This window comes from Elephas maximus, chromosome 6 (assembly GCF_024166365.1).
Source record: "Elephas maximus indicus isolate mEleMax1 chromosome 6, mEleMax1 primary haplotype, whole genome shotgun sequence".
NCBI classification, from domain to species: Eukaryota; Metazoa; Chordata; class Mammalia; order Proboscidea; family Elephantidae; genus Elephas; species Elephas maximus.
Genome location: NC_064824.1, coordinates 143,442,307 through 143,463,953, shown reverse-complemented (window position 1 = coordinate 143,463,953; position 21,647 = coordinate 143,442,307). Strand labels below are relative to the sequence as shown.

The window sequence follows — 21,647 nt, the reverse complement described above, 5'->3', positions numbered from 1 at the left end:
TCGTGCTCCAGTGAAACATGGAGAGGGGCTTGTGGTGGTTAATCTCCTGTGCCCTCGAGGGCCACGGTGTGCCTTCGCTTTGCCTCCATGTTGGAATGGCAGTTCTTTGAGAAAACACTTCCCAGTTTAAACCCTGTCCTGCTAGACATCTCAGGGCATCATCCTTACCACCGCGCTGCTCTGCTCTCTGAGGGCCCCGTCCTCACCCTCCATGCGGCTCTGCCGTCTGAGGGCATTGTCCTCACCTGCTGTGCAGCCGTGCAGCTCTGCCATCTGATGCCAGCTGGACTCCGATCCTTTTGGAGGACCGGCTCTTCTCTCCAGGTATGTAGGGTCTTGTGTCCCTTGTGTCTGGAGCATCCCCGGCCGTGTCGTGTGGTCTCTTCACTTTCATCCACTTGTGGGCCCTTTTGTCCTGAAGGCTTGTGGCTTTATAGGTCTGGGGGATTTTCTTGTCTTCTTGACTGTTTCTGCCTCAGGGTGTTGGGAACTGACTGAGTGTTTCCAGCAGGGCGTGGCATGATCTGGTTTGGGTTTCTTGAAGGATCCTCTGGCTGTCCAGTGGAGGATGGACTGCAGGGGGTATGGAAGCAGGGCAAGGAGCCTGCAGGCTGCTGTGGTGGTCCTGGCAGTGAAGGTGGAGAGGAATGAACATGCTTGATTCATGTCCTGGAGGTGGATGGAGTAGGACCAGCTGATGGAGCGGAAGGCATGGGGAGCTGTGAAGAAGACAACCAACCACAGCATACTCCTGGGTTTGGGCTGAGCACCTGGGTCGAGGTGGTGTGGCTCACAGGTGGGAGACACTTGGGAAGATGCAGGCTAGGGGCCGGGTGGAGTCAGGAATCGAGTTTGAGGTGCTCCTTAGATGCTAATGCTGGAGGATCTAGGCAGTCTGGCTCCAGCAGCCAAACTCTCCAAGTTGACGTCTTCGTTATCTAGTGCTGCTATAACAGAGAAACCACAAGTGGGTGGCTTTAACAGAGAGAAACGTCTTCTCTCACAGCCTGGCAGGCTAGACGTCTGAATTCAGGGTGCCAGCTCCAGGGGAAGGTCCTTGTCGTCAGTCTTCCCCTGGTCGAGGAGCTCGAGGAGCTTCTCCTTTCACCACACCTATTCACTCTGTATGCCGAACAAATAATCCAACAAGCTGGACTACATGAAGGAGAATGTGGTGCCAAGGTTGGAGGAAGACTCCTAAACAGCCTGCATTATGCAGATGACACAGCCTTGCTTGCTGAAAGTAAGGAGGTCTTGAAGCACTTAACTGAGGAAGATCAAAGACCACAGCCTTCAGTGTGGATTGCACCTCAACACAGAACAAAAATCCTCACCACTGGACCAGTAGGCAACATCATGATAAACGGAGGAAAGATTGATGTTGTCAAGGATTTCATTTTGCTTGGATCCACAATCAATGTCCATGGAAAAAGCAGTCAAGAAATCAGATGACACATTACATTGGGCAAATCTGCTGCAAGAGATCCCTTTAAACTGTTTAAAAACAAAGATGTCACTTTAAAGACTAAGGTGTGCCTGACCCAAGCCATGGTATTTTCTGTCGCTTCGTATGCAATGAATAAAAAAAGACCAAAAAAGAATTGATGCCTTCGAATTAGGGCATTGACAAAGAATATTGAATATACCATGGACTGCCAGAAGAACAAACAAATCTGTCTTGGAAGAAGTACAGCCAGAATGCTCCTTAGAAGCAAGGATGGCGAGACTTTGTCTCACGTACTTTAGACATGTTACCAGGAAGGACCAGTCCCTGGAGAAGGACATCATGCTTGGTAAATTAGAGGGTCGGTGGAAAAGAGGAAGACGCTCAATGAGATGGATTGATGTGGTGGCTGCAACGGTGGGCTCAAACATAGCAAGGATTGTAAGGGTGGTGCACGACTGGGCAGTGTTTCGTTCTGTTGTACGTAGGGTCACTCTGAGTCAGAACCACCTCAATGGCACCTAACAATAGCAATAAGGAGCTTCTCGGCGCAGGGACCCCGGGTCCAAAGGACGTGCTCGCCTCTTGTTTCTTCATTCTTGGTGGCATGAAGCCCCCCTCCTCTCTGCTCATTTCTCTGTTTAGTATTTCAAAAGAGGTTGACTCAAAATTCAGCCTGATCCTTTAGATTGAGACCTGCTTCTTTGAAGTAACTGCTTTTAATCCTACCTTGTTAACATCATAGAGGTTAGGATTGAAAATACATAGGATAAATACTGCCACATAGGGATTCCAAGGAGCTGCTGGTGGATTCAAACTGCCAGCCTTTTGGTTAGCAGCCGAGCTCTTAACCACTGCGCCACCAGGGCTAACTTGTAGGGTTGTTATGAGTCAGAATAAACAGCAACAGGTTTTTTTCAGGATAAATACATCAGGTCACAAAATAGAGGGCAACCACACAATACTGGGAATCATAGCCTAGCCAAGTTGACATGCATCTTTGGGGGATACAATTCAACCCTAACAGTTGGGTATATGAGTCAGGAGTTTAGGGGTGAGGCCAGAGGTGTTTAAAGCTGTGGGATTGAATGAGGTGGTCTGGAGAAACCGTGTAGCTGGAGAAGGGGGCTGGGACCCAGCTTGAGAGCATGGCGTGTGCATAGAGGCCTCACAGAGGAGGAGCTAGGAAAGGAGGCTGGAAGAGAGGAGCTTGGCAGCTGAGAGGGGGAAGCACTCCAGAGGGTAGGGTACTCAGTGGTGTGGAATACAGCTGTTGAGAATGGATGAAAAGACGGTTGGCTTTGGCCGCATGCAGTCACTGGCAACCTGGTCTCATTGGCGTGGTGAGGCCAAAGCTAAGCTAGGCGAGGAAAGGAGAATTGGACAGGGAGGAGGGGAACCAGGTTAGCTAGGGAGGGCAGTGGGGAAAGTGGGCAGTAGCTGTTTGCACCACCTGGGGACTCCCTGTCTTCGATGGGCCCCTCAAAACGTCTGTTCTCTCTTTTTTTTGGTAACTACTTGACGTTATTCTGTAACCATCAGCGTTTGTTTATTTCGTGGTTAGATGTGCATGTGTACACACGCACACATCTGCCAGTTCAGCGTTTTTACACATATTACCCAGTAACACCAACTGCATTAATTATGTGCTGCAACCGTCACCAGTATCTGTTGCCAAATTTTCAGTCACTGTGAACAGATACTCCGTGTTGGCTAAATAGTGACTCCCCTTACCGCCCCCACCCCCACCCGTGATCACTAATCTTTGGTCTCAGTGCGTTTGGCTGTTCTGGGTATTTCGTATAAGTAGGACCGTACAATGTTCGTCTTTATGTGTCTGACCTTCACTCAGATGATGTTTTCAAGGTTCATCCAGGCCGTAGCGTGTACCAGTGTCTGTTTTCTCTTTATGGCTGAGTAAGAGGCCACCTTTTGTTTGTCCATTCACCTGCTGACGGACATTTATGTTGCTTCCACCTTTGGCTGTTGTGAGTAGTGCTGCAAGAACGTGGGTGTACATGTGTCGGTTTGTGTCACTGCTTTCAAGTCTCCTAGGTATACATGTAGGAGAAGGATTGCTGGATCTGGTGGTAATTCCGTGTTTAACTTTTTGAGGAGGAGATGCCAAAATGTTTTCTGTAGCAACTATATCATTTTACATTCCCATCAGCAGTGGATGAGTGTTTCATTTTCACCACATCCTTACCAACACCTGTTATTTTTTTTGTTTGTTTTTTTAACGTGTGCTCTCTTGATGGCTGACTCTGTTATGGAATTATTCTTCACTGCACGCATCTTCTGATCGCTTTTATGGATTTTATGCCGTAGAGTGGACACTCATGTTTGCCCGGTCCATTAACCAATCCCTTTGTCATTGGACAAGTTCCCTCAGATTGGGCCAGTGAGTGTACAGGTTGAAGGCCTCTGGGGTCTGGTGCATATGGCTCTCCGGAGCTTTGGTGCTGCAAAATGGTGGTAGTGGTAGTAGTAGAACCTGTCTATCATTGGGGGGATAATGCAAGTCAAGCTCAGCCCAAGGCAGATTCCTGTGAGACGGAGGTCAAACATACCTCCATTCTCAACCTTTGTACCAGTTCTAACATTAGCCGTCCCTCCCATGGCACTCTGCTTCTCTTCTGTGTTTGATAATCCATTGCAGTGGCAACACAGAACTCCCAGGCCGTACTTACGGTTACGTGGTTTGTTAAGCAAGAAACAGTGTACAACTCGGGATCAGGATTAAATGGCTAAAACTTGGGATCAGGACCAGGAAGCATGTAGGCAAAGTCTCCCTTCTTCAGTGCAAGGCGGGTCTCTCATCTTCTCTTGGCCATGCAGGCCTCCTCTTGGCCCCCTTAGGACAAGTTCCTCTTGGCCCTGCCACTGGCTCTACCGCCGGGCCCCTTCGGGGCCTCTCACTATCTTCAGTGTTAGAGCCCTTGACCTTTGTTACAGCTCTTTTAGGAGGCTCCTGGCCTCTTCTCTCTGCCGCTTCTTTCTGCTGCTTCTCTCCCTGCTTTTTTCTGCCTGAAAACTCTCTGTGGGGCTGGCTGCTTATATACACAAACTCCTTGTTGATTTCAAGGTATGGTACTCCAACCAGGCCCATGAACTGACCAACACCTTCTCAGTAGGCCACAGATACTTCATTTACATAGTCTATTGACCAATCCCTGCATGGTCCATACCAGTCACAGGGCAGGCCGCAGCCCAGGACCAGATAAAAAGTATCAAACCACAAATTGTTTACAGCTTATCCAAGAAATGTCAGTCAACCTGGACAAAAGTAACAAACCCTCTGGTGTAGGAAACTAGGGGAAATGTAATTACTCAGTGCTTAGGGGAAAAGTCTCTCAAGTGGTTTTTCCAAGGAACCAAGGCAAAAGGCCACATAAAGGAGCTCATTTCACCCCGGGTGCTGACAGGCATCTCCCAGGGTAGGAGTGTGCTCACCCTGAGCCCTCTCCAACACTGGGCCTCAGAGCACTCTGAAGCCTGGGGCAGTTCTAAGGTCCATGAACAGTGAGGGTGACATGTTCACCAGCTACCTGTCTCCTTGCCTGGCGATGCCATTTCCTACCTGTCAGAAACTGCGTTTATTTTTTTTTTTTTGCTGAGTTATAAATGCTCATGATGTGTTAAGGCTATTAACTCTGTCGTATATAATTCAGACAATTCCCTCAGTTTCATAATTTTAATAATTGTTTTTAAAAATGTGTTTTCTTCCCATTCTTTTGGTTTCATTATCTATCTATAACTTTTACATTAATCCAGATTTTAAAAAACTTTTTATTGTAGAAAATTTTGAACAGGTGTAAACTAACAGACTAGTATAGTGAACTACTTACTGCCTGTCAACCAGCTTCAGCATGTATCAGTATTCTGACGTTATCATTTCATCTATACTTCCCATTCATCACTTCCTTTGATTGTTTTTAAGTAATAGACTTTATTTTTCAGAATAGTTCTAGATTTATAGAAAAATTGACCAGATAATACAAAAGAATTCTCATATACTTCTCTCTCCAGCACTCGGTTTTCCCCATTATTAACATCTTGTGGTACATTTGTTGCAGTTGACAAACCAACATTGACATGTTGTTATTAACCGAAGTGCATAGTTTACGTTAGGGTTCACTCTTTGTATAAATGGATTTTGACAAAAGCACAATGTCACGTGTGTACCAGTACCGTGCTGTACTGTGGTGCGGTGAATGACTTAATATGGCCCTTCTAGCCATAGTCTTTGTGACTCCCACACAGTGACTGAGTGGGGCTATGCAAATAGGATGCTTGTGGCCTGCCAAGGGGATTGGATAGCCTGCTAATAATGCAAATAAGGTGCATGGAATTCTGTGGGGGGCCTGGGACCATGCAGATAAGGTGTATGGAACCCTAATGAGGGGATTGGTCAGTTTTGCCATCCTGCCAGGCTTAAAATGAGAGCCAGTCCCAGAGCAGGTGGGTACTTCACTACCATCAAAAAAGAAGAGCCAGGAGTGGAGTGCATTCTTTGCACCTGGAAAACTTGTGCTAAGAACCTCCTAGATCCAGGAGAGAGTGACCTGTAACCCCGGACATAGTATGAGATGGTGAGAAGCAACAGCAGAGAAACAGCAGCAGCAGAACCAGGAGACTGATGTGAGATGGCACAGTGGGCTTCCCGGCCCACAGAGCAAGGTGGCTACAGTAGACCTGCTAAACCATGGAGCAAGAAAGCTGAGTGCCTTTGGGAGTGGGCTGCCTCTGGGCACTTGGCAGAGCTAGGCTCACTGACCCACGGAGCAAGGGAGCTGAGCACTTTCAGGCAGGAGGCTTCCTGGTGAAGTAGGATCCCTCTGGGCACTTATTGGCAGAGCTAAAGAGCTTTGTAACACTTGCCTGAGCAGGGCAGAGACCAGCCCAAGTAGGGCTAAGGGCCAAGAGAGGAGGCCTGTCCTTAGGGGGCTCAGAGGAGCTTGTCCTCAGGGGGCTGAGAAGAGGGCTGCACGGCCAAGAGGAGCTGAAAGAGTTGTCGTGCACTAAAGAAGGGAGACTTTGCCTACGTGCTTTCCGATCTTCATCCTGAGTTGTAACCTGTTACTTCCCTGTTGTTGTTAGGTGCCACCAAGTCGGTTCCAACTCATGGTGACCCTGTAGGACAGGGCCCATAGGCCCTAATAAACCCCGTAATTGTATTATCTGTGAGTTCTATGCGATCATTGCAACAAATTATCAAACCCAGCAGAAAAGTAGAAAGTGCCATGGTTGGGACAGCTGGTGTCAGAATTGGTAAAAAAAAAAAAAAAAAAAAAGGTTGAGGGTGCAGGTATGTTTGACCTCCACGTCATAGGAATCAGCCTTGGACTGATGTTGACCTTGATTCTCTCTCCCTCCTCCTTGTAAAATTAGACGAGGAGGTTGTCACACCATTTTTATACACACAGGAAGTTTCACTGCCCTAAAAATGCTCTTTGCTCCTCCTGTTTATCCCTCTCCCTTCTCTGAACCCATGGTGACCACTGACTTTTTCACCGTCTCTGTAGTTTTGTCTTCTCCAGAAGGTCATGTAGTTGGAATCATATAGTAGGTAGCTTTTTCAGACTGGCTTCTTTGACTTAACAGCGTACATTTAAGTTTCCTCCATGTCTTTTTGTAGTTCGTTAGTTTTGTTTTTTAATTGCTGAATAATACTCCATTGTATGGGTGTGCTGCAGTTTATCCATTCTCCTATTGAAGGACTTCTTGGTTGCTTCCAATTTTTGGCAATCATGTTAGAGCTGCTATAAATATTTGTATGCAGGTTTTTATGTGGACATACATTTTCATCTTGTTTGAGTAAAGAGCTAGGTGTGAGATTGCTGGATCATATTGTAAGATTGTGTTTAACTTTGTAAGAAGTACCAGACTTCTTCCACAGTGACTGCACCATTGTGCGTTCCCACCAGCCTGGATGAGAGTTTCAGTTGCTCCACATCCTCCCCAGCATTTGATGTCAGTGTTCCTCTTGCTCCATGTCCTCCCCAGCATTTGATGATGCCAGTGTTTTGGATTTTAGCCATTCTAGTAGGTTTTTTTTTTTTTAAGTAGGTAGAAATTTTTTTTTTTTTTTTTTAGTAGGTGTGCAGTGGTATCTCATTGTTGTTTTAATTTTCAATCCCCCACTGACATATGTTGAGCATTTTTTATGTGCTTATTTGTATAATCTGTATATCTTCTTTGATGAGGTTTCTGTTCAGATCTTTTGTCCATTTTGTAATTGGGTTGTTTGTTTTCTTCCTGTTGAGTTTTAGGAGTTCTTTCTATATTTTTGTAAAGGAGTCTTTTATCAGATGTGTTCTGCAAATATTTTCTTCCAGGCTATGACTTGTGTTTTCATTATGTTAATAGTGTCTTTCACAGAGCAGAAGTTTTTACTTTTAATAAAGTTAATTTTGAGTTTTGCATTTAGGTCTATGATCCATTTTGAGTTAATTTTTATGAAAGGTGTAAGGTCTATGTCTACATTTTTTTTTTTTTTGCATGTGGACATCCAACTGTTACTGCACCATTTATTGAATAGACTGTGCTTTTTTCATTGGATTGTGTAAGAATGGTGTGGCAGAGGCGTCTGACCTCCTCTAACTTCATGAGGGTTAGGGAGAATCAAGATTAACAACTGTAGACTGATTCCTATGAGGCAGAGATCAGACAGGCCTCCTGTCTTCACCATTTTTGCCAATTCTGACACCAGTCATCCCTCCCACAGCACTCTACTCTCTTCTGGGTTTGATAATTCATTGCAGTGGCCACATACAACTCACAGACAATGGTCACGATTATGGGGTTTATTAGGGAACTTACAGGCTACAATTCAGGCTCAGGAATACTCGGGATACAGGTTTTCCATCAGGACAGTCTCTTCTTAGTCGTACCTGCAGGCATGCCTCTTTCTGGCCCCCTTGGCCTCTACCCTTCTTGAGCAAGTGTTACAAAGTTCTTTTAGCTCTGCTGATAAGTGCCCAGAGGCACCCTATTTGGCCAGCAAGCCACCTGCCCCAAGGTACTCAGCATTCTCACTCCATGGGCCAGGAAGCCCACCACACTTTCTCCTGCCTGTGTCTCCTGCCACCACTTCTCTGCCACTGCTTCTTGCCATCTTCGGTGTTACAGCTCTCTCTCAGTCTCCTGGTTCCAGGAGCTTGTCAGTGTAGGGATCCTGGATCCAAGAGACACACTCTGCTCTTGGCTCTTCTTCCTTGGTGGTGGTGAGATCCTCTCCTTCCCGCCTCTGGGATGGCTCATTTTAAGCCTAGTGGGATGGCAAAACTGACCAGTCCCTTTGGTGGGCCACAATTACCTTATTTGCACCGTCCTGCCCAATCACTTGGGTGGGAGTTAAAAGACCATGGCGAGAAAGGCCACACAAAAGCAATCCATCGCACCACGGATTGCCTTTTCTTCTTTGCCAAAGATCAGAAGACTATTTGTGTGGGTCTATTTCTGGGCTCTTTCTCTTCTGTTTTCATTTAATTCAAGACATTTTAAATTTTTTCTTGGGACTTCTTTTTTGGCCTGTGTATTACTTAGAAATGTTTACTCTCCAGGCATTTTCCAGCTATTTTCTGTTACTCATTTCTAGTTTAATTTCATTGTGGCCTGAGAGCCTGCTTTGCGTGACTTCTGTTCTTTTAAATACTTTAAGGTGTGTGTTATGTGGTCTAACTCACATTTTATGTGAGCTTGAGAAGATTGTGTATTCTGATGTTAGATGGAGTGTTCTACATTGTCAATTAGATAAAGTTGATTGATTGGGCTGTTCAAGTCAAGTATATCCTTACTGGTTTTCTGCTTTCTTGATCTATCCCCTATCACAGAGGGGTGTTGAAGTCTCCAACTGTAATAGTGGTTGTGTCTGTTTATCCTTGTGGTGCTGTCAGTCTATACCTCCTGTATTTTGACTCCCTCTTGTTAGGTTTGTGCATGTTAAGCACTGTTATGTCTTCCAGAGGAATTGAGTTGAATTTGTCATTGTGCAATGACCCTCTTTACTCTAAGTAATTTTCCTTGTTTTGAAGTCTGCTTTGTCTGAAATTAATATAGCTTATCCATCTTTTTTCTTTGTTAGTGTTAGCCTGGAGTATCTTTTTCCATCCCTCTACTTTTAATGTATCCATGTCGTCTATATTTAAAATAGGATCCTTGTTGACAGTATATATTCAGGTTTTGTTATTTTATCCATATTGGCAATCTATCTGTTAACTGGTGTACCTATACCACTCACATTTGTAAAAGTGATGTAGGGGTGGTGTCTCACCTCCTCCAACTTCACGAGGCGGAAGGAGATTCAGGCTCAACAGCACAAGGCTCTTTCCTGTGAGGCAGGGGTCAGGCATGCCTCCTCTCTCTGCTGTCTTTACCAACTCTGACGCCAGCTGTCCTTCCGACTGTATTCTCTACTTCTCTGCTGGGTTTGATAATTCACTGCAGTGGCCACACAGAACTCACAGACAATACTCACGATTATGGGGTTTATTAGGGAAGTAACAGGTTACAGTTCAGGTTCAGGAACGCTCAGGATACAGTTCTTCCATCAGGACAGCCTCTTCCCAGCTGTGTTCACAGGCACGCCTCTCTCTGGCCCCTCGGCCTCTACCCTGCTTAGGCAAGTGTTACAGAGCTCTTCTAGCCCCTGCCAATAAGTGCCCGGAGGCACCCCACTCCATCAGTAAGCCTTGGCCCTGCAGCACTCAGCTTCTGTGCTCCATGGGCCAGGAAGCCCACTGCACCATCTCCTGCCAGCCTCTCCTGCTGCCCTGTCTGTGCCACCACTTTTCATTGTCTTGTGTTACAGCTCTGTCTCTCTCTCTGGGTCTCCTGGTTCCAGGAGTTTCTCCACGCAGGGATCCCAGTTCCAGAGGACATGCTCTGCTCTTGGCTCTCCTTCCTTGATGGTGGTGGTGGGATCCTCCCTTTCTCACTTCTGGGATGGCTCATTTCAACCCCAGTGAAATGGAAAAACTGACCAGTTCCATTGGTGGGCCACAGTTACCCTATTTGCACAGTCCCACTCAATCACTTGGGTGGGAGTTACAAGACTATGGTGAGAAAGGCCACTCAAAAGTGATCTATTAAACCTCGACCTTTAAAATGATTATTGATATAGTTAGATTAATATCTATCATGTTTTAACTCTTCTCCATTCTTTGCACTTGTTTTTTTGTTTGTTTCCGTCCCCTTTTTTTCCTACCATTTCTGGCATTTTACATGATTGCACCTCTCTCTTGTTGTTGTTAATCGCCACTGAGTCGGCTCCAACTTAAGGTAACCCCATGTATAACGGGAAACAGCGTTACCTGGTCCTGCCCCATCTCTGTGATCACCGGTTTGCTGGGGTCCATCGTTGTGCCTTTGGAGTGCCTTCCAGCCTAAGGGCCCCTCCTCTGACATTATCGGATGGGAGTCCGTTGTGATCTGTAGGGTTTGCGTTAGCTAATTCTAAAAAGCCCACCACCAGGCCTTTCTTCCTGGCCTGGAAGCTCCGCTGAAACCTGTCCACCGTGGGTGACCTTGCTGGTGTTCGAATTACCGGTGGCCTAGCTTCCAGCATCCCAGCAACAGGCAAGCCCCACAGTGCTGCACACTGTTTCCCATTAGAGCTCTTGACGTACTACCGTAAACCCATTGCCATGGAGTCGATTCCGACTCATAGTTACCCTATAGGACAGAGTAGAACTGCCCCCATAGGGTTTCCAAGGAGCGACTTGTGGATTCAAATTGCCGAACTTTTGGTTAGCAGCTGAGCCCTTAACCGCTGCACCACCAGAGCTCAAACGTACTATCATACCGAGCCAAAAAAACCAAACCCCCTGCCGTAGCCTCGACTCTAACTCCGTTAACGTAAATCCCCAAGTCTGCATTATATCTGAGTCTGAATCTGTGCTCTTTTCTTGTGATTCTGCTGCTATTTTACTGGAGCCCTGCTGGTGCTGTGGTAAGGTATGGAGGAGGGGAAGCGTTTTATGTTTTTATGATTAAATCTCAGTCTTTAGTGGGCCTTTGTCCCTGGTCAGTGACCTTCACAAGTGTTTCTTCCTTTCTTCTCCTTCCCTGGGTGAGACCAGAAGGCTAGAGGGGGCTGGGGCATGGGGCCAGGTGAGAAGAGGCTCTGACAGTCTTCTCCACGGAGAGGAAGACTTTGTTATGGAGAATGCTCCAGAAAGATTTGAAATTGTTAATTCTCCCTCCCTTTGCCTGAGACAAGGAGCCCTGGTTGCACAGTGGCTAAGTGCTCTGCCACTAACTGAAAGGTCAGCAGTTTGAACCCACCAGCTGCTTCACAGGAGAAAGATGTGGCAGTCGACTTCCATAAGATTTACAGCCTAGAAAACCCTACTCTGTCCTATAGGGTTGCTATGAGTCAGAATCGACTCGACTGCAACAGGTTTGGTTTTCTGCCTGAGACAGGAGGCAATTTTCTTTCTTGGCTTTTCACCCTGAAACCTGGAGGTAAAACCCATGAAGTATGGGGGCCCCTAAGACTGCAGCCCCCCACAGAGTCTCTCTCTCCTGCTAGTCCACCCTTGACCTCCAGCAGTTTGTCGACCTTAGATGGAGCCACTACAAGGGCCCCAAAAGAGCCATCAGGGTCCTCCCCCCAGCACCCTGCTTCCATCCACACTGAGTGGGTGTGCTGGTGCAGACCCTGTGAGCAGGCATCTGCCGGCCAGGGGAGGGAAGGACCTGCCAGCACCCTCCTGGGGTGGGGAGTAGGGAACATCAGTGCTCCTGTGGGGCTTTCTTTGCAGCATGTTCGTGTATTACACGCACTATAAACAAGCAAACCTCTGAGCCTCCCACCCCCACTGGGAACTTGTGAGAAGAAATGGAATAAGCCATTATCTGGTCAGGTATTTTCTAGATATATTCACTTCTGTTGTTTCTCCATTGTTTTCCCCCTTGGGCGTTTGCCCTTTTCTGTTCTGAGGTTGATGAAGGATTGTGGTTGATGAAGTAAGGGCCTTGCTGTTGCCTTCCAAGACTAGCTTCCTGCCGAGCACACCGTGCCAGGGCACTCCTCCCCACTCCCCAGGACAGCTGGCACACCACCAGGAGCTTGGACTATCTGACACCCTGCCATGTGTGCAGTTAGTATGTTCTTGTGTGTGCCGGTCCTTGACGGGAAACAGCTGCTGCTAACATTAAATGCCACCAAGGTGGGACACACAAGGGCCCTGTCTCCAGGTCACCGTGTCCCCAGGTTTGCTAGGAGATGGTCCTGGCCTCCAACATGAAGGCCTGGCCTCGGGGGTTTTCAGAGTGACTGTTCTGGGCCCTCCTCGTTCGTGCTCCCTCTGTTGTCATGGTGAGAGCTGCCAGCCTCTTGGCTTCTCGGCAAGGCACCTCCATCTTGGGCCTGCTCCCTGGGTACAGAACTCAGCCTGATTGTCTCCAAGGGTGCTTCCAGCTCTCACCTGCAATCTTGCCCTCTGCTGTCTTGCACTTTTGGGTGGAGTGGTCTTTTATGTGGAACTACAACTCCCAGAATGCCTCGCCGGGCTCCCATTCACTTCCTGCAGGGCCGCTTTGCAGCCAGGTGCAAATGTTTCCGTCAGAACAGAAACAACCTTGAAGAACCTTGGCGGTGTGTCCAGGAGTTTAGGAAGCTTAGGGATGGGTAAGCCTGCTTTCACTGTCTGGGGCCAAGAAAAGGAGAATTTAAATTTCTTGTAGAAAGTTTAAATTTTTGTTTTTGCAGTTGGTTGAGATTTTAATAAAAGAAAAATGAAACTATAAAAAATGCATAGAAAAGCCTGATTTATTTGAAGAGATTGAAAATGGCAAGTAGGTTAGGTCTGTTATCTGTTATACTTTTGTTTGGTTTTTAAATTCATTTTAATTTCCTTTTCATATTGGCATTTAAGCTAAATAGCGTGAAATACACAAATCTTAAGGGTACTCTCAATGAGGTTTCAGACGTGTACATTGGTATAACCTGATGTTTGAGTTTTGGAATTCTCTCTGGTCGTTTCCCGCCCGCCCCTCCAATTGTGGATGAAAATAAGGAGGGAGGCTAGAAGTCAGAACCAAGCACTTGATCCCTCTCCTGGTCACTGGTGTGGACGGGAAGTGGGGGTGGGCAGTGCACCGGGGATGGCCCTGCAGGAACTCACCGGCCATGGCCACAGCCCATGAGGGTCAGTGCAGCTGGGAGGAAGCTGGGGTAAACCCGCCCACCACCTTTTGTTTACCACCTGGCTGGTTTCCTTGTCCAAATTAAAATTTATTAAGATTGAGAGCAAAGAAAGCAGCAGCATCCAGGAGGACTAAAGCGCTTGGATCACTTGTCTAAGCGACAAGCAATTCCATTGCTGACCAGCATCGGTGATACTGGACCTGCTTCCTTCACATGGCCACTCTGCTGAGGGCAGCTGAAAGCCTCAAGCTGGATGTTCAATGGCATGCCTTCACTTCCGGTCACGTACTGCTTTTTCTGCTCTCTAAAAAGAAAGTTGTTTTAGAATTGTCTGGTCTCGTTACGGTGAATGAATATACTGCTCCTCCACTCTGCAGTGCAGTGTGGCCAGCACTTGCTGTCGGGTCCTCGGTGTACATCGGGGCATCCACACAAGCTGCCCCTCCCAGGACTGGCACGCCTTCATCCTTGAGGCTCAACATGATCCGTGTACACCTGGCCGTGCAGAGTCGGTTCAGAGCCCCATGTAATGGACTGAGACCTGCACAGCACTCATTCTGGGCATCAGTGAGTGGGCAGTCAGTGGGCCCCCCCAGCCACTTCGCCCAGGAGCTGTGTCAGGTGCAGCTTATTGCACTGAGCTCGCCCCGCTTCTGGTGTTTCTACCCAATTCTGGGGACAGTGGCCTGCCCTCAGCCCTCATGACCCCTGCACTTTCACCTGCCCTCATGCCAAGGTCACCCATCTCCTTTCAGGCTATGCCCTGGGCTGCCAGCAGCTGTGGGGTACTTCGCTCCACCTGCCCATCCTCTCCTGTCCATGCCCACACCCCGATCACGTCGCATTGCAGCCTCACTTCCCGGACTCTGGTTCTGCAATTCCATCCTCCTAGACCCCTGGCTCCTGACTCCTAGCCTCAGACCCCTTGGCTGCCTCCCTGGTCCCTGTCCCCAAGACAGTCCCTCCAGTCTGTGCACCTCCAATGCCTCTTCCCTGCACAGTTTCCCTCAGCACAGCCCCCGTTGGCAAGCCTCGCTCAGACCTGGGGCAAGGAGGCACTGCGTGGCCTGTGCTAGGGGAGAACCACTGTGTGTCCTCTGGAAATACCCCTTGCTGGCCCTCCATCCAGGCCCTTCCTCGGACTGTGAAGCCAGCATCTTCCAGGACAGGTCCCACTCTGCATGTACCAGGTGCAGGGCGACCTGCACACAGGCCCTGAGCAGCTGGATGAGGGCAGCCTGCCTTTCTGAGCATGTGCCTTCTCCGGTCAGCTGGGGGCATTATGCTGAGCCCCCGCAGACCCTCCTGGGCCTTTGCTGTGTGACTCCCCTGCGTGTCCTCTGCACCGAGCCCAACCGTTCTTCAGGAGACCCTCCCTGGACCCTTTCTGTCACCCAGAAGTGGCTTCTTCATCTCATGGGCACCTCTCGTTTTATCATCCTTGCCCCTCCTGTGCTGTCATTTCTGCATTTTGTTAAAATTTCTTGTCTTCTGTTGTTTGCTAGCAAGTGGGGGATGAGGGCAGAACCTGTCTGACTGCTCTGGGTCCCCACCTTCTAGATAGAGGAGCCCTGGCACCCACAGATCCACCTGGAGGCAGGAGGGGGCGTGTCCCGTTGAACTTGATGCATACTCTCAGTAAGCCCAGTCCTTCTTGTTGTTGGGTGCTGTCGAGACAATTCTGACTCATGGGCACCCCGTGTGACAGAGTAGAACTGCCCCATAGGATTTCCTAGGCTTTTATCTTAATGGGAGCAGATCGCCAGGTTTCCACTGCTGGTGGATTCAAACTACCAGCCTTTCGGTTTGCAGCTGAGTGCTTAACTGTTGCACCACCAGGGCTCCTTAAGCACAGCCCTCACTTAGCTGGGGAGACTGTGCTCTCTCTCCCCTGCTCACCCTCCTCAGCCACATGCCGCGTTCCTGGGCCTCAGGCACTCTGGCTCTGGTGGCCTGCAGTTTGGTACTCGCATCAGTGATCATTTATCTCCCGCCTCCCCTCCCACCAGGGCCAACTCACATACAGCTAGCACAGCGCCTTCTAGAACTTTCAGGTGCTCTGTGTGCCTCTGGAATCAGCTCCTGTACATCTCAGACAAAACTCGGAACCTGCTTTCTTAGAAGCACAGCTGAGCAGAGCTAAGATTTCTCTAGATGCTCCAGCATGGGTGCAGGACACAGGCTTTGCTGGGTGATACCAGCCTTTTCATAAAATTCCACAAGCGGTTAGCTTTAAAGAACAGAAGTTTTATCTTCTCACCATTCTGGAGGCTGGAAGCATAAAGCAGGGTCTCAGCCATGTCGATTCTTTCTGTGGGCCTGTCTCCCAGCATGCGGTGTCTGCCCGCGACCCCGGTGTCCGGGGATTGTAGCTGCGTCTGTGTCCTCTGTCTTCCTCTCCTGTGAGTGTCTCTGTCAGTTTTAGGGGCTGGAACCAGAACAAACCTGAGTTCTGGTTTGAACCCCTGCTGAGAATTTGCAGGCCATGCTAACGCTGCTGGTTAAGGACCAGCTCCGAGAGCCAGTAGTAGAGCAGTGGTTCCCAAAGTTTATCCTACATGAAAATCACCTGGGGATCTCCTTAAACTGCAGATTCTGGTTCAGTGTATCTGGGGTGGAAATGCAGATTCTCAGCAGGTTCTAACCAGTTCAAAGCCCTGGTCTGTTGTGCTCTTTTCATAGCTTAGAAGGGGTAAGGACTCACCCTACAGTGGTACGACTTCACTAACACAGTAACAAAAGAAAACCTTATTTCCAAACAGGGTCACCGATATAAGGGCCAGGACTCCGACACATATTTTAGGGGGCACAATTCATCATAGCAGAAGAGGCAGGGGTTTTGCTTTGTGATTCCATCTGAAAAGCTTTTTCTTTTGATATGTGAGTTCACCGTGTTCCTTTATTCGGTGACCAGTGGGTGTGGTCTTAGTTCTGTCTTATTGTTTTCTATTTGGCCTTCTGTGTTTTTAGTTTTAAAGTGGTCTTCCCCTGAGTGGTCTGTTTATTCATCCCTCAGCCACATTGACTATGGCTGTTTGATGAGACTCAGATCCATCACCTGCCGGGGAGCCTACTCCTTGCACAGTTTCTGCGCCGTCCCCGCACCCTGTCTGCACCTGTCCCCACGGTTGCTTTCCCATTGAGCACACTTGGGGACTGCCTGCCACCCCTCTGCCGTCGTTTACCCGTTTCTGGGTGACGTCTCTTCTGGTGACATCCTCCGAAGGGCTCGTGGGAGCGACATTCCCCACGCTCTTGGGAGGAAATGTCTACATCAGCGCTGTCCAGAAGACACAGAAGCGAGCCTCCTGTGTAAGTTCAAATTTTCTAGTGGCCCTATTAAAGAGAAGAAAAACAAACAGGTGACATCAACTGTAATAATGTATGTTATCTAATCCGTGCGTTGTCCAGAGCATTAGCATTTCAACATGTAGTCAATACTTAAACATTATTGAGGTTTTTGATTCTCTCTGTGTGGGTACTTTGACATGGTCCAGAACATTTTGATGCACACGTGGCTGCCGGCAAACGTGCTGGTGTCCCAGGTCTACACCGTGTGGGTCACAGGGCACGGTGGCCATGCTGGGCGGCCCAAGTCTATACCGTGTGGGTCACAGGGCGCTGTGGCTGTGCTGGGTGGTTCAGGTCTACACCGTGTGGGTCACAGGGCACTGTGGCCATGCTGGGTACCTCAGATCTACGCTGTGTGAGTCACAGGGTGCTTTGGCTGTGCTGAGCAGCCCAAGTTCATACCCGTGTGTGTCACAGGGTGCATTGGCCATGCTGGGTGGCTCAGGTCTACACCGTGTGGGTCACAGGGTGCTGTGGCCGTGCTGGGTGGCTCAGGTCTACACCGTGTGGGTCACAGGGTGCTGTGGCCGTGCTGGGTGGCCCAGGTCTACACCGTGTGGGTCACAGGGCACGGTGGCCATGCTGGGCGGCCCAAGTCTATACCGTGTGGGTCACAGGGCGCTGTGGCCGTGCTGGGTGGCCCAGGTCTACACCGTGTGGGTCACAGGGCACGGTGGCCATGCTGGGCGGCCCAAGTCTATACCTTTTGGGTCACAGGGCACTGTGGCTGTGCTGGGTGGTTCAGGTCTACACCGTGTGGGTCACAGGGTGCTGTGGCCGTGCTGGGTGGCCCAGGTCTACACCGTGTGGTTCACAGGGTGCTGTGGCCGTGCTGGGTGGCCCAGGTCTACACCGTGTGGGTCGCAGGGTGCTGTGGCCGTGCTGGGTGGCCCAGGTCTACACCGTGTGGGTCACAGGGTGCTGTGGCCGTGCTGGGTGGCCCAGGTCTACACCGTGTGGGTCACAGGGCGCTGTGGCCATGCTGGGTACCTCAGATCTACGCTGTGTGAGTCACAGGGTGCTTTGGCTGTGCTGAGCAGCCCAAGTTCATACCCGTGTGTGTCACAGGGTGCATTGGCCATGCTGGGTGGCTCAGGTCTACACCGTGTGGGTCACAGGGTGCTGTGGCCGTGCTGGGTGGCCCAGGTCTACACCGTGTGGGTCACAGGGCACTGTGGCCATGCTGGGTGGCCCAGGTCTACACCGTGTGGGTCACAGGGCACTGTGGCCATGCTGGGTGGCCCAGGTCTACACTCTGTGCATCACAGAGCACTGTGGCCAGATATATGAAGTCCTGGGCGCTCATTCTCTTTCCTTGTGTGTCTGTGTGGCTCTAGAATCTTCCGCCATTAGCATGTTGATGTGGAGAAATCAGAGGCTGCCTGAATGCCCTCCTTTATGTGATTGGTTCTAGGTGTCTGGATACCCAGAGGATCTGTTCCGTCTTCAAAATTCAGGAGTTGTACTGGAATAGGCCTTGGTGTGAACCATTCTGCACCATGTCTTCCTGGTGGACAGTGTGCTTTTTCATTTATGTAGATTCAAGTCTTCCCTTGTTTTCAGAAGCTTTCTTGAATAATATCTTTATCTTTTTACTCTTTTTCATGATTTGATTTTCTTCACTGGGGACTCCATTCACCCTTTGCCTGTCTTCTATTGTGTATTTTCTCTCTAATCTTTTTTTGGGGGGGACAAACTTTGTTGAAATGTAATTCTCATTCCATACAGTCCACCTATTGAGAGCACCGGTTCAGTGGTTTGTAGGCTATCACAGACTTAGCTCTTCCCTGGCCAGCTGGGCTCAGTCAGCAATCATCTGGCCCTGGCTGGGACACGGATCTGGGGAGGGCAGAGGGTGTCCCACTGTTGCATCCCTGGAGGGTGCTCCTTTTAATACAGCAGCAAGGGAAGGGAACACAGGGCCCCACGCGGGCTCCGGAAACCAGCACCTGTGCCCTGCGTGCCAGGTCCCTGGCTGGGACAAAGGTCACAGTGCTCCTTCCTGGTGGCTTGGCCTCCAGACACCCCCAGACCCCCAGATTCCTCTGCACTCCTCCTGCAGTGGTGCGAGGCGCCCCCAGGGGGCGGCCGTGGTCCATCGCAGAAGAACTCGGATGTGTGCGCCCCTGGTGGTCGTGAGAGCGAGGTGCGAGGTGAGGGAGCGGCCTTTGAGGCAGGGTGACCCCGGCCCCGACCCGTGGGCGTGGGGGCCCGCGCAGCCTGCCCGCCCCACTGCACCCCGTCACAGTGTCGCCTGGGGGTGTACGCCCAGCCCTTCCTAACGTCTCCTTAGGCCTCGGCCTGGGCGTGGAGCCCCTTTTAGTGCAGGCACCGCAGGGCTCAGGTGTTGGGGGGGGCTGCACATCACGACCGTGAAGCCTGGCGGTCACGTTTGCCCGCCAGCTCTGCGTGGGTCCAGGCCAGGTGCAGATAGAGCCCGGGCCCTCGGCCCAGGTGCTGGGCTGCCAGGCTCCTGCGCCCGCCGCCTGTGCGCCTTCCCCTACCCCGGTGAGCCCCCGCCCCTGGTGAGCCCCCTCTCCACCCCTGCCCCTGGGTGAGCCCCCCCTTCTCCACCCCTGGGGAGCTCCCGCCCCTGCTGAGCCCCCGCCCCTGCTGAGCCCCCTCCCCACCCCGCCCCTGGCGAGCCCCCGCCCCTTTTCCGCCCCTGGTGAGCCCCCCTCCACCCCCGCCCCTCTTGAGCCCCGCCCCTCCTCCACCCCTGGTGAGCCCCCGCCCCTGCTGAGCCCCCTCTCCACCCCCGCCCCTGGTAAGCCCCCCCTTCTCCACCCCTGGTGAGCCCCCTCCCCTTCTCCACCCCTGGTGAGCCCCTGCCCCTGGTGAGCCCCCGCCCCTGGTGAGCCCCCCTTCTCCACCCCTGGTGAGCCCCCTCTCCACTTCCCCCCTCACCCGGTCAGTAACTTGATCCCTCTGAGCCCTGGAACTGGCTAGTGAAGACTGCATCGCAGAGTGTGGGCCTTCTGCTGCCTGGGCGGATCTCTGCTGTCTGCGTGCTGCCTGGGCGGATCTATGCGGCTTCCCATCAGGAACTGGGCCTTGCTAGTGGCTGGCGACAGGTCTAGGTGGTCAGCACCCCTCCCTCTGCCTGTGCTAGGATCTGGGCACTGCCTTCCCCTGACTGTCAGACCCCTCTGGGCTCTCTTGGTCACACAGGAACTTTAGAGCTCCCAAGATGACACTTGCTGGTTGCTTGGCCTTCTCCCCGGCTGACAGGCACCCACAGGTGGCTGTGGTTAAGGAGGCATGCTCCCACATAGGATGTAGGTCTCCACACAAAGCTCAGCCAGGCCTGTTGGAAGGAAGCCAGTCAGCACTAGCCGTGACGGTCTGTCCTTTGTCCCCAGAGCCCCCCACAATGAACCCAGTGGTGGAGCCACTGTCCTGGATGCTGGGTACCTGGCTGTCAGACCCACCCGGAGCCGGCACCTTCCCAACGCTGCAGCCCTTCCAGTACCTGGAGGAGGTACACATCTCCCACGTGGGCCAGCCCATGCTGAACTTCTCGTAAGTCCACCCCACCCCCAGAGTAATTCCAGGTGATGCCAGACAGGTACACACAGCAGGTGGGAAGGAACCTGGCTGTGATTTTTCAAACAGGTGTCCTCTGAAGATGTTAGGCTTGCCACAGGATTACGGGTTGATAGTCCAGGCGTTAAAGTAAGTGGGTGTGCGTAATTAAATCCCTCACCTCACCTTCTAGTCCTGCGTGGAACTTAATCACCTGACATGACTACAGTTACGATACAGGTGGATTAGTAACTACACCCTAATTCACTACCTGTTGTTTCTTACTGTGTGGATTGATTTGACTTTGAAGCAAGCTAATAGCTCTGAGGGGAAAGCCCTGTATCAGATCCAGATAAACTCAAAAGGCGTAAAGCACACATCCATTGACGCTGGCTCCTGATGAGTAAAGTAAGAGTTTGCAGACCCTTCCTTTTTAAAGATTAGCCTTTCATTATTGCAAATCACACAGCAAACCAGTCCCATTGAGTTGATACTGACTCGTAACAGTCCTGTAGGACAGGAGAACTGCCCCATGGGGCCTCCAGGGAGCGGCAGGTGGATTCAAACTGCCAGCCTTCAGGTTAGCAGCCTGAGCTCTTAACCACTACAAACGAGCATGTACATTCTGGGGAATCAGCACACGCAGATGAGCAAAAGTAGAAACGCCGTGTTCTCACAGCTGTGAGACCAACCACAGTTAACACCTTGGTGCGCATTCTTCAGATCTTAAAAAATAAAATAAATATCTGTGTGCCCACATGTCCACGTGTATACAAACAGCTGTACGTGCACACATACACACACACATGCCTGCATACCTGTCCGTATGTCAACATACATAACACACATACATGCCTGCACATCCATGTCCATATACTAATGTGTGCACAGTTATATGTGTACGCTTACATGCACACCTGCGTACACACTTTTTTTAACTAAACTGAGAACATATTTATTGCTTCAAATCGTTTGTTTTTCAGTCAGAATTTTCCATTTTTCAGCAAACTCACCTCAGCTAATACCTACACCATTTTCATGTTTTCCCAATTAACCCCAAAATAACCTTTACACTGGGTTGTCCAACAATTGGAGTTTAGGACCGAGACCCCAGAGAAGAGGCACACACAAGTGTGCCTTTGTTCGGTGGCAGGTCTGAGGAGTGGAGCAGGG

At 50.2% G+C, this 21,647-nt stretch overlaps 1 protein-coding gene and 1 long non-coding RNA gene across 3 annotated transcripts in view; one reads left to right on the top strand and one right to left on the bottom strand.

Moving 5' to 3' along the window:
- The window catches only part of THAP4 (THAP domain containing 4), a 54,039-nt gene that overhangs the window by 9,166 nt on the left and 23,226 nt on the right, over nucleotides 1–21,647 (top strand). The window contains exons 1-2 of one of the 2 annotated variants that reach the window (XM_049888740.1): nucleotides 12,612–13,079; nucleotides 20,312–20,471. In XM_049888740.1, the coding sequence (XP_049744697.1) occupies nucleotides 13,076–13,079; nucleotides 20,312–20,471 (164 nt within the window). In that variant the 5' untranslated portion in view covers nucleotides 12,612–13,075. Of the gene's footprint in view, nucleotides 1–12,611; nucleotides 13,080–20,311; nucleotides 20,472–21,647 lie in introns of those variants that run through there. The other variant, XM_049888739.1, reaches the window with a different exon arrangement.
- On the bottom strand, nucleotides 15,896–19,908 carry LOC126078303 (uncharacterized). Its single transcript, XR_007518021.1, has 3 exons — nucleotides 19,857–19,908; nucleotides 16,784–16,934; nucleotides 15,896–16,026 (listed from the first exon to the last, which is right to left on the bottom strand). It is a non-coding gene; the product is annotated as an uncharacterized LOC126078303 (long non-coding RNA).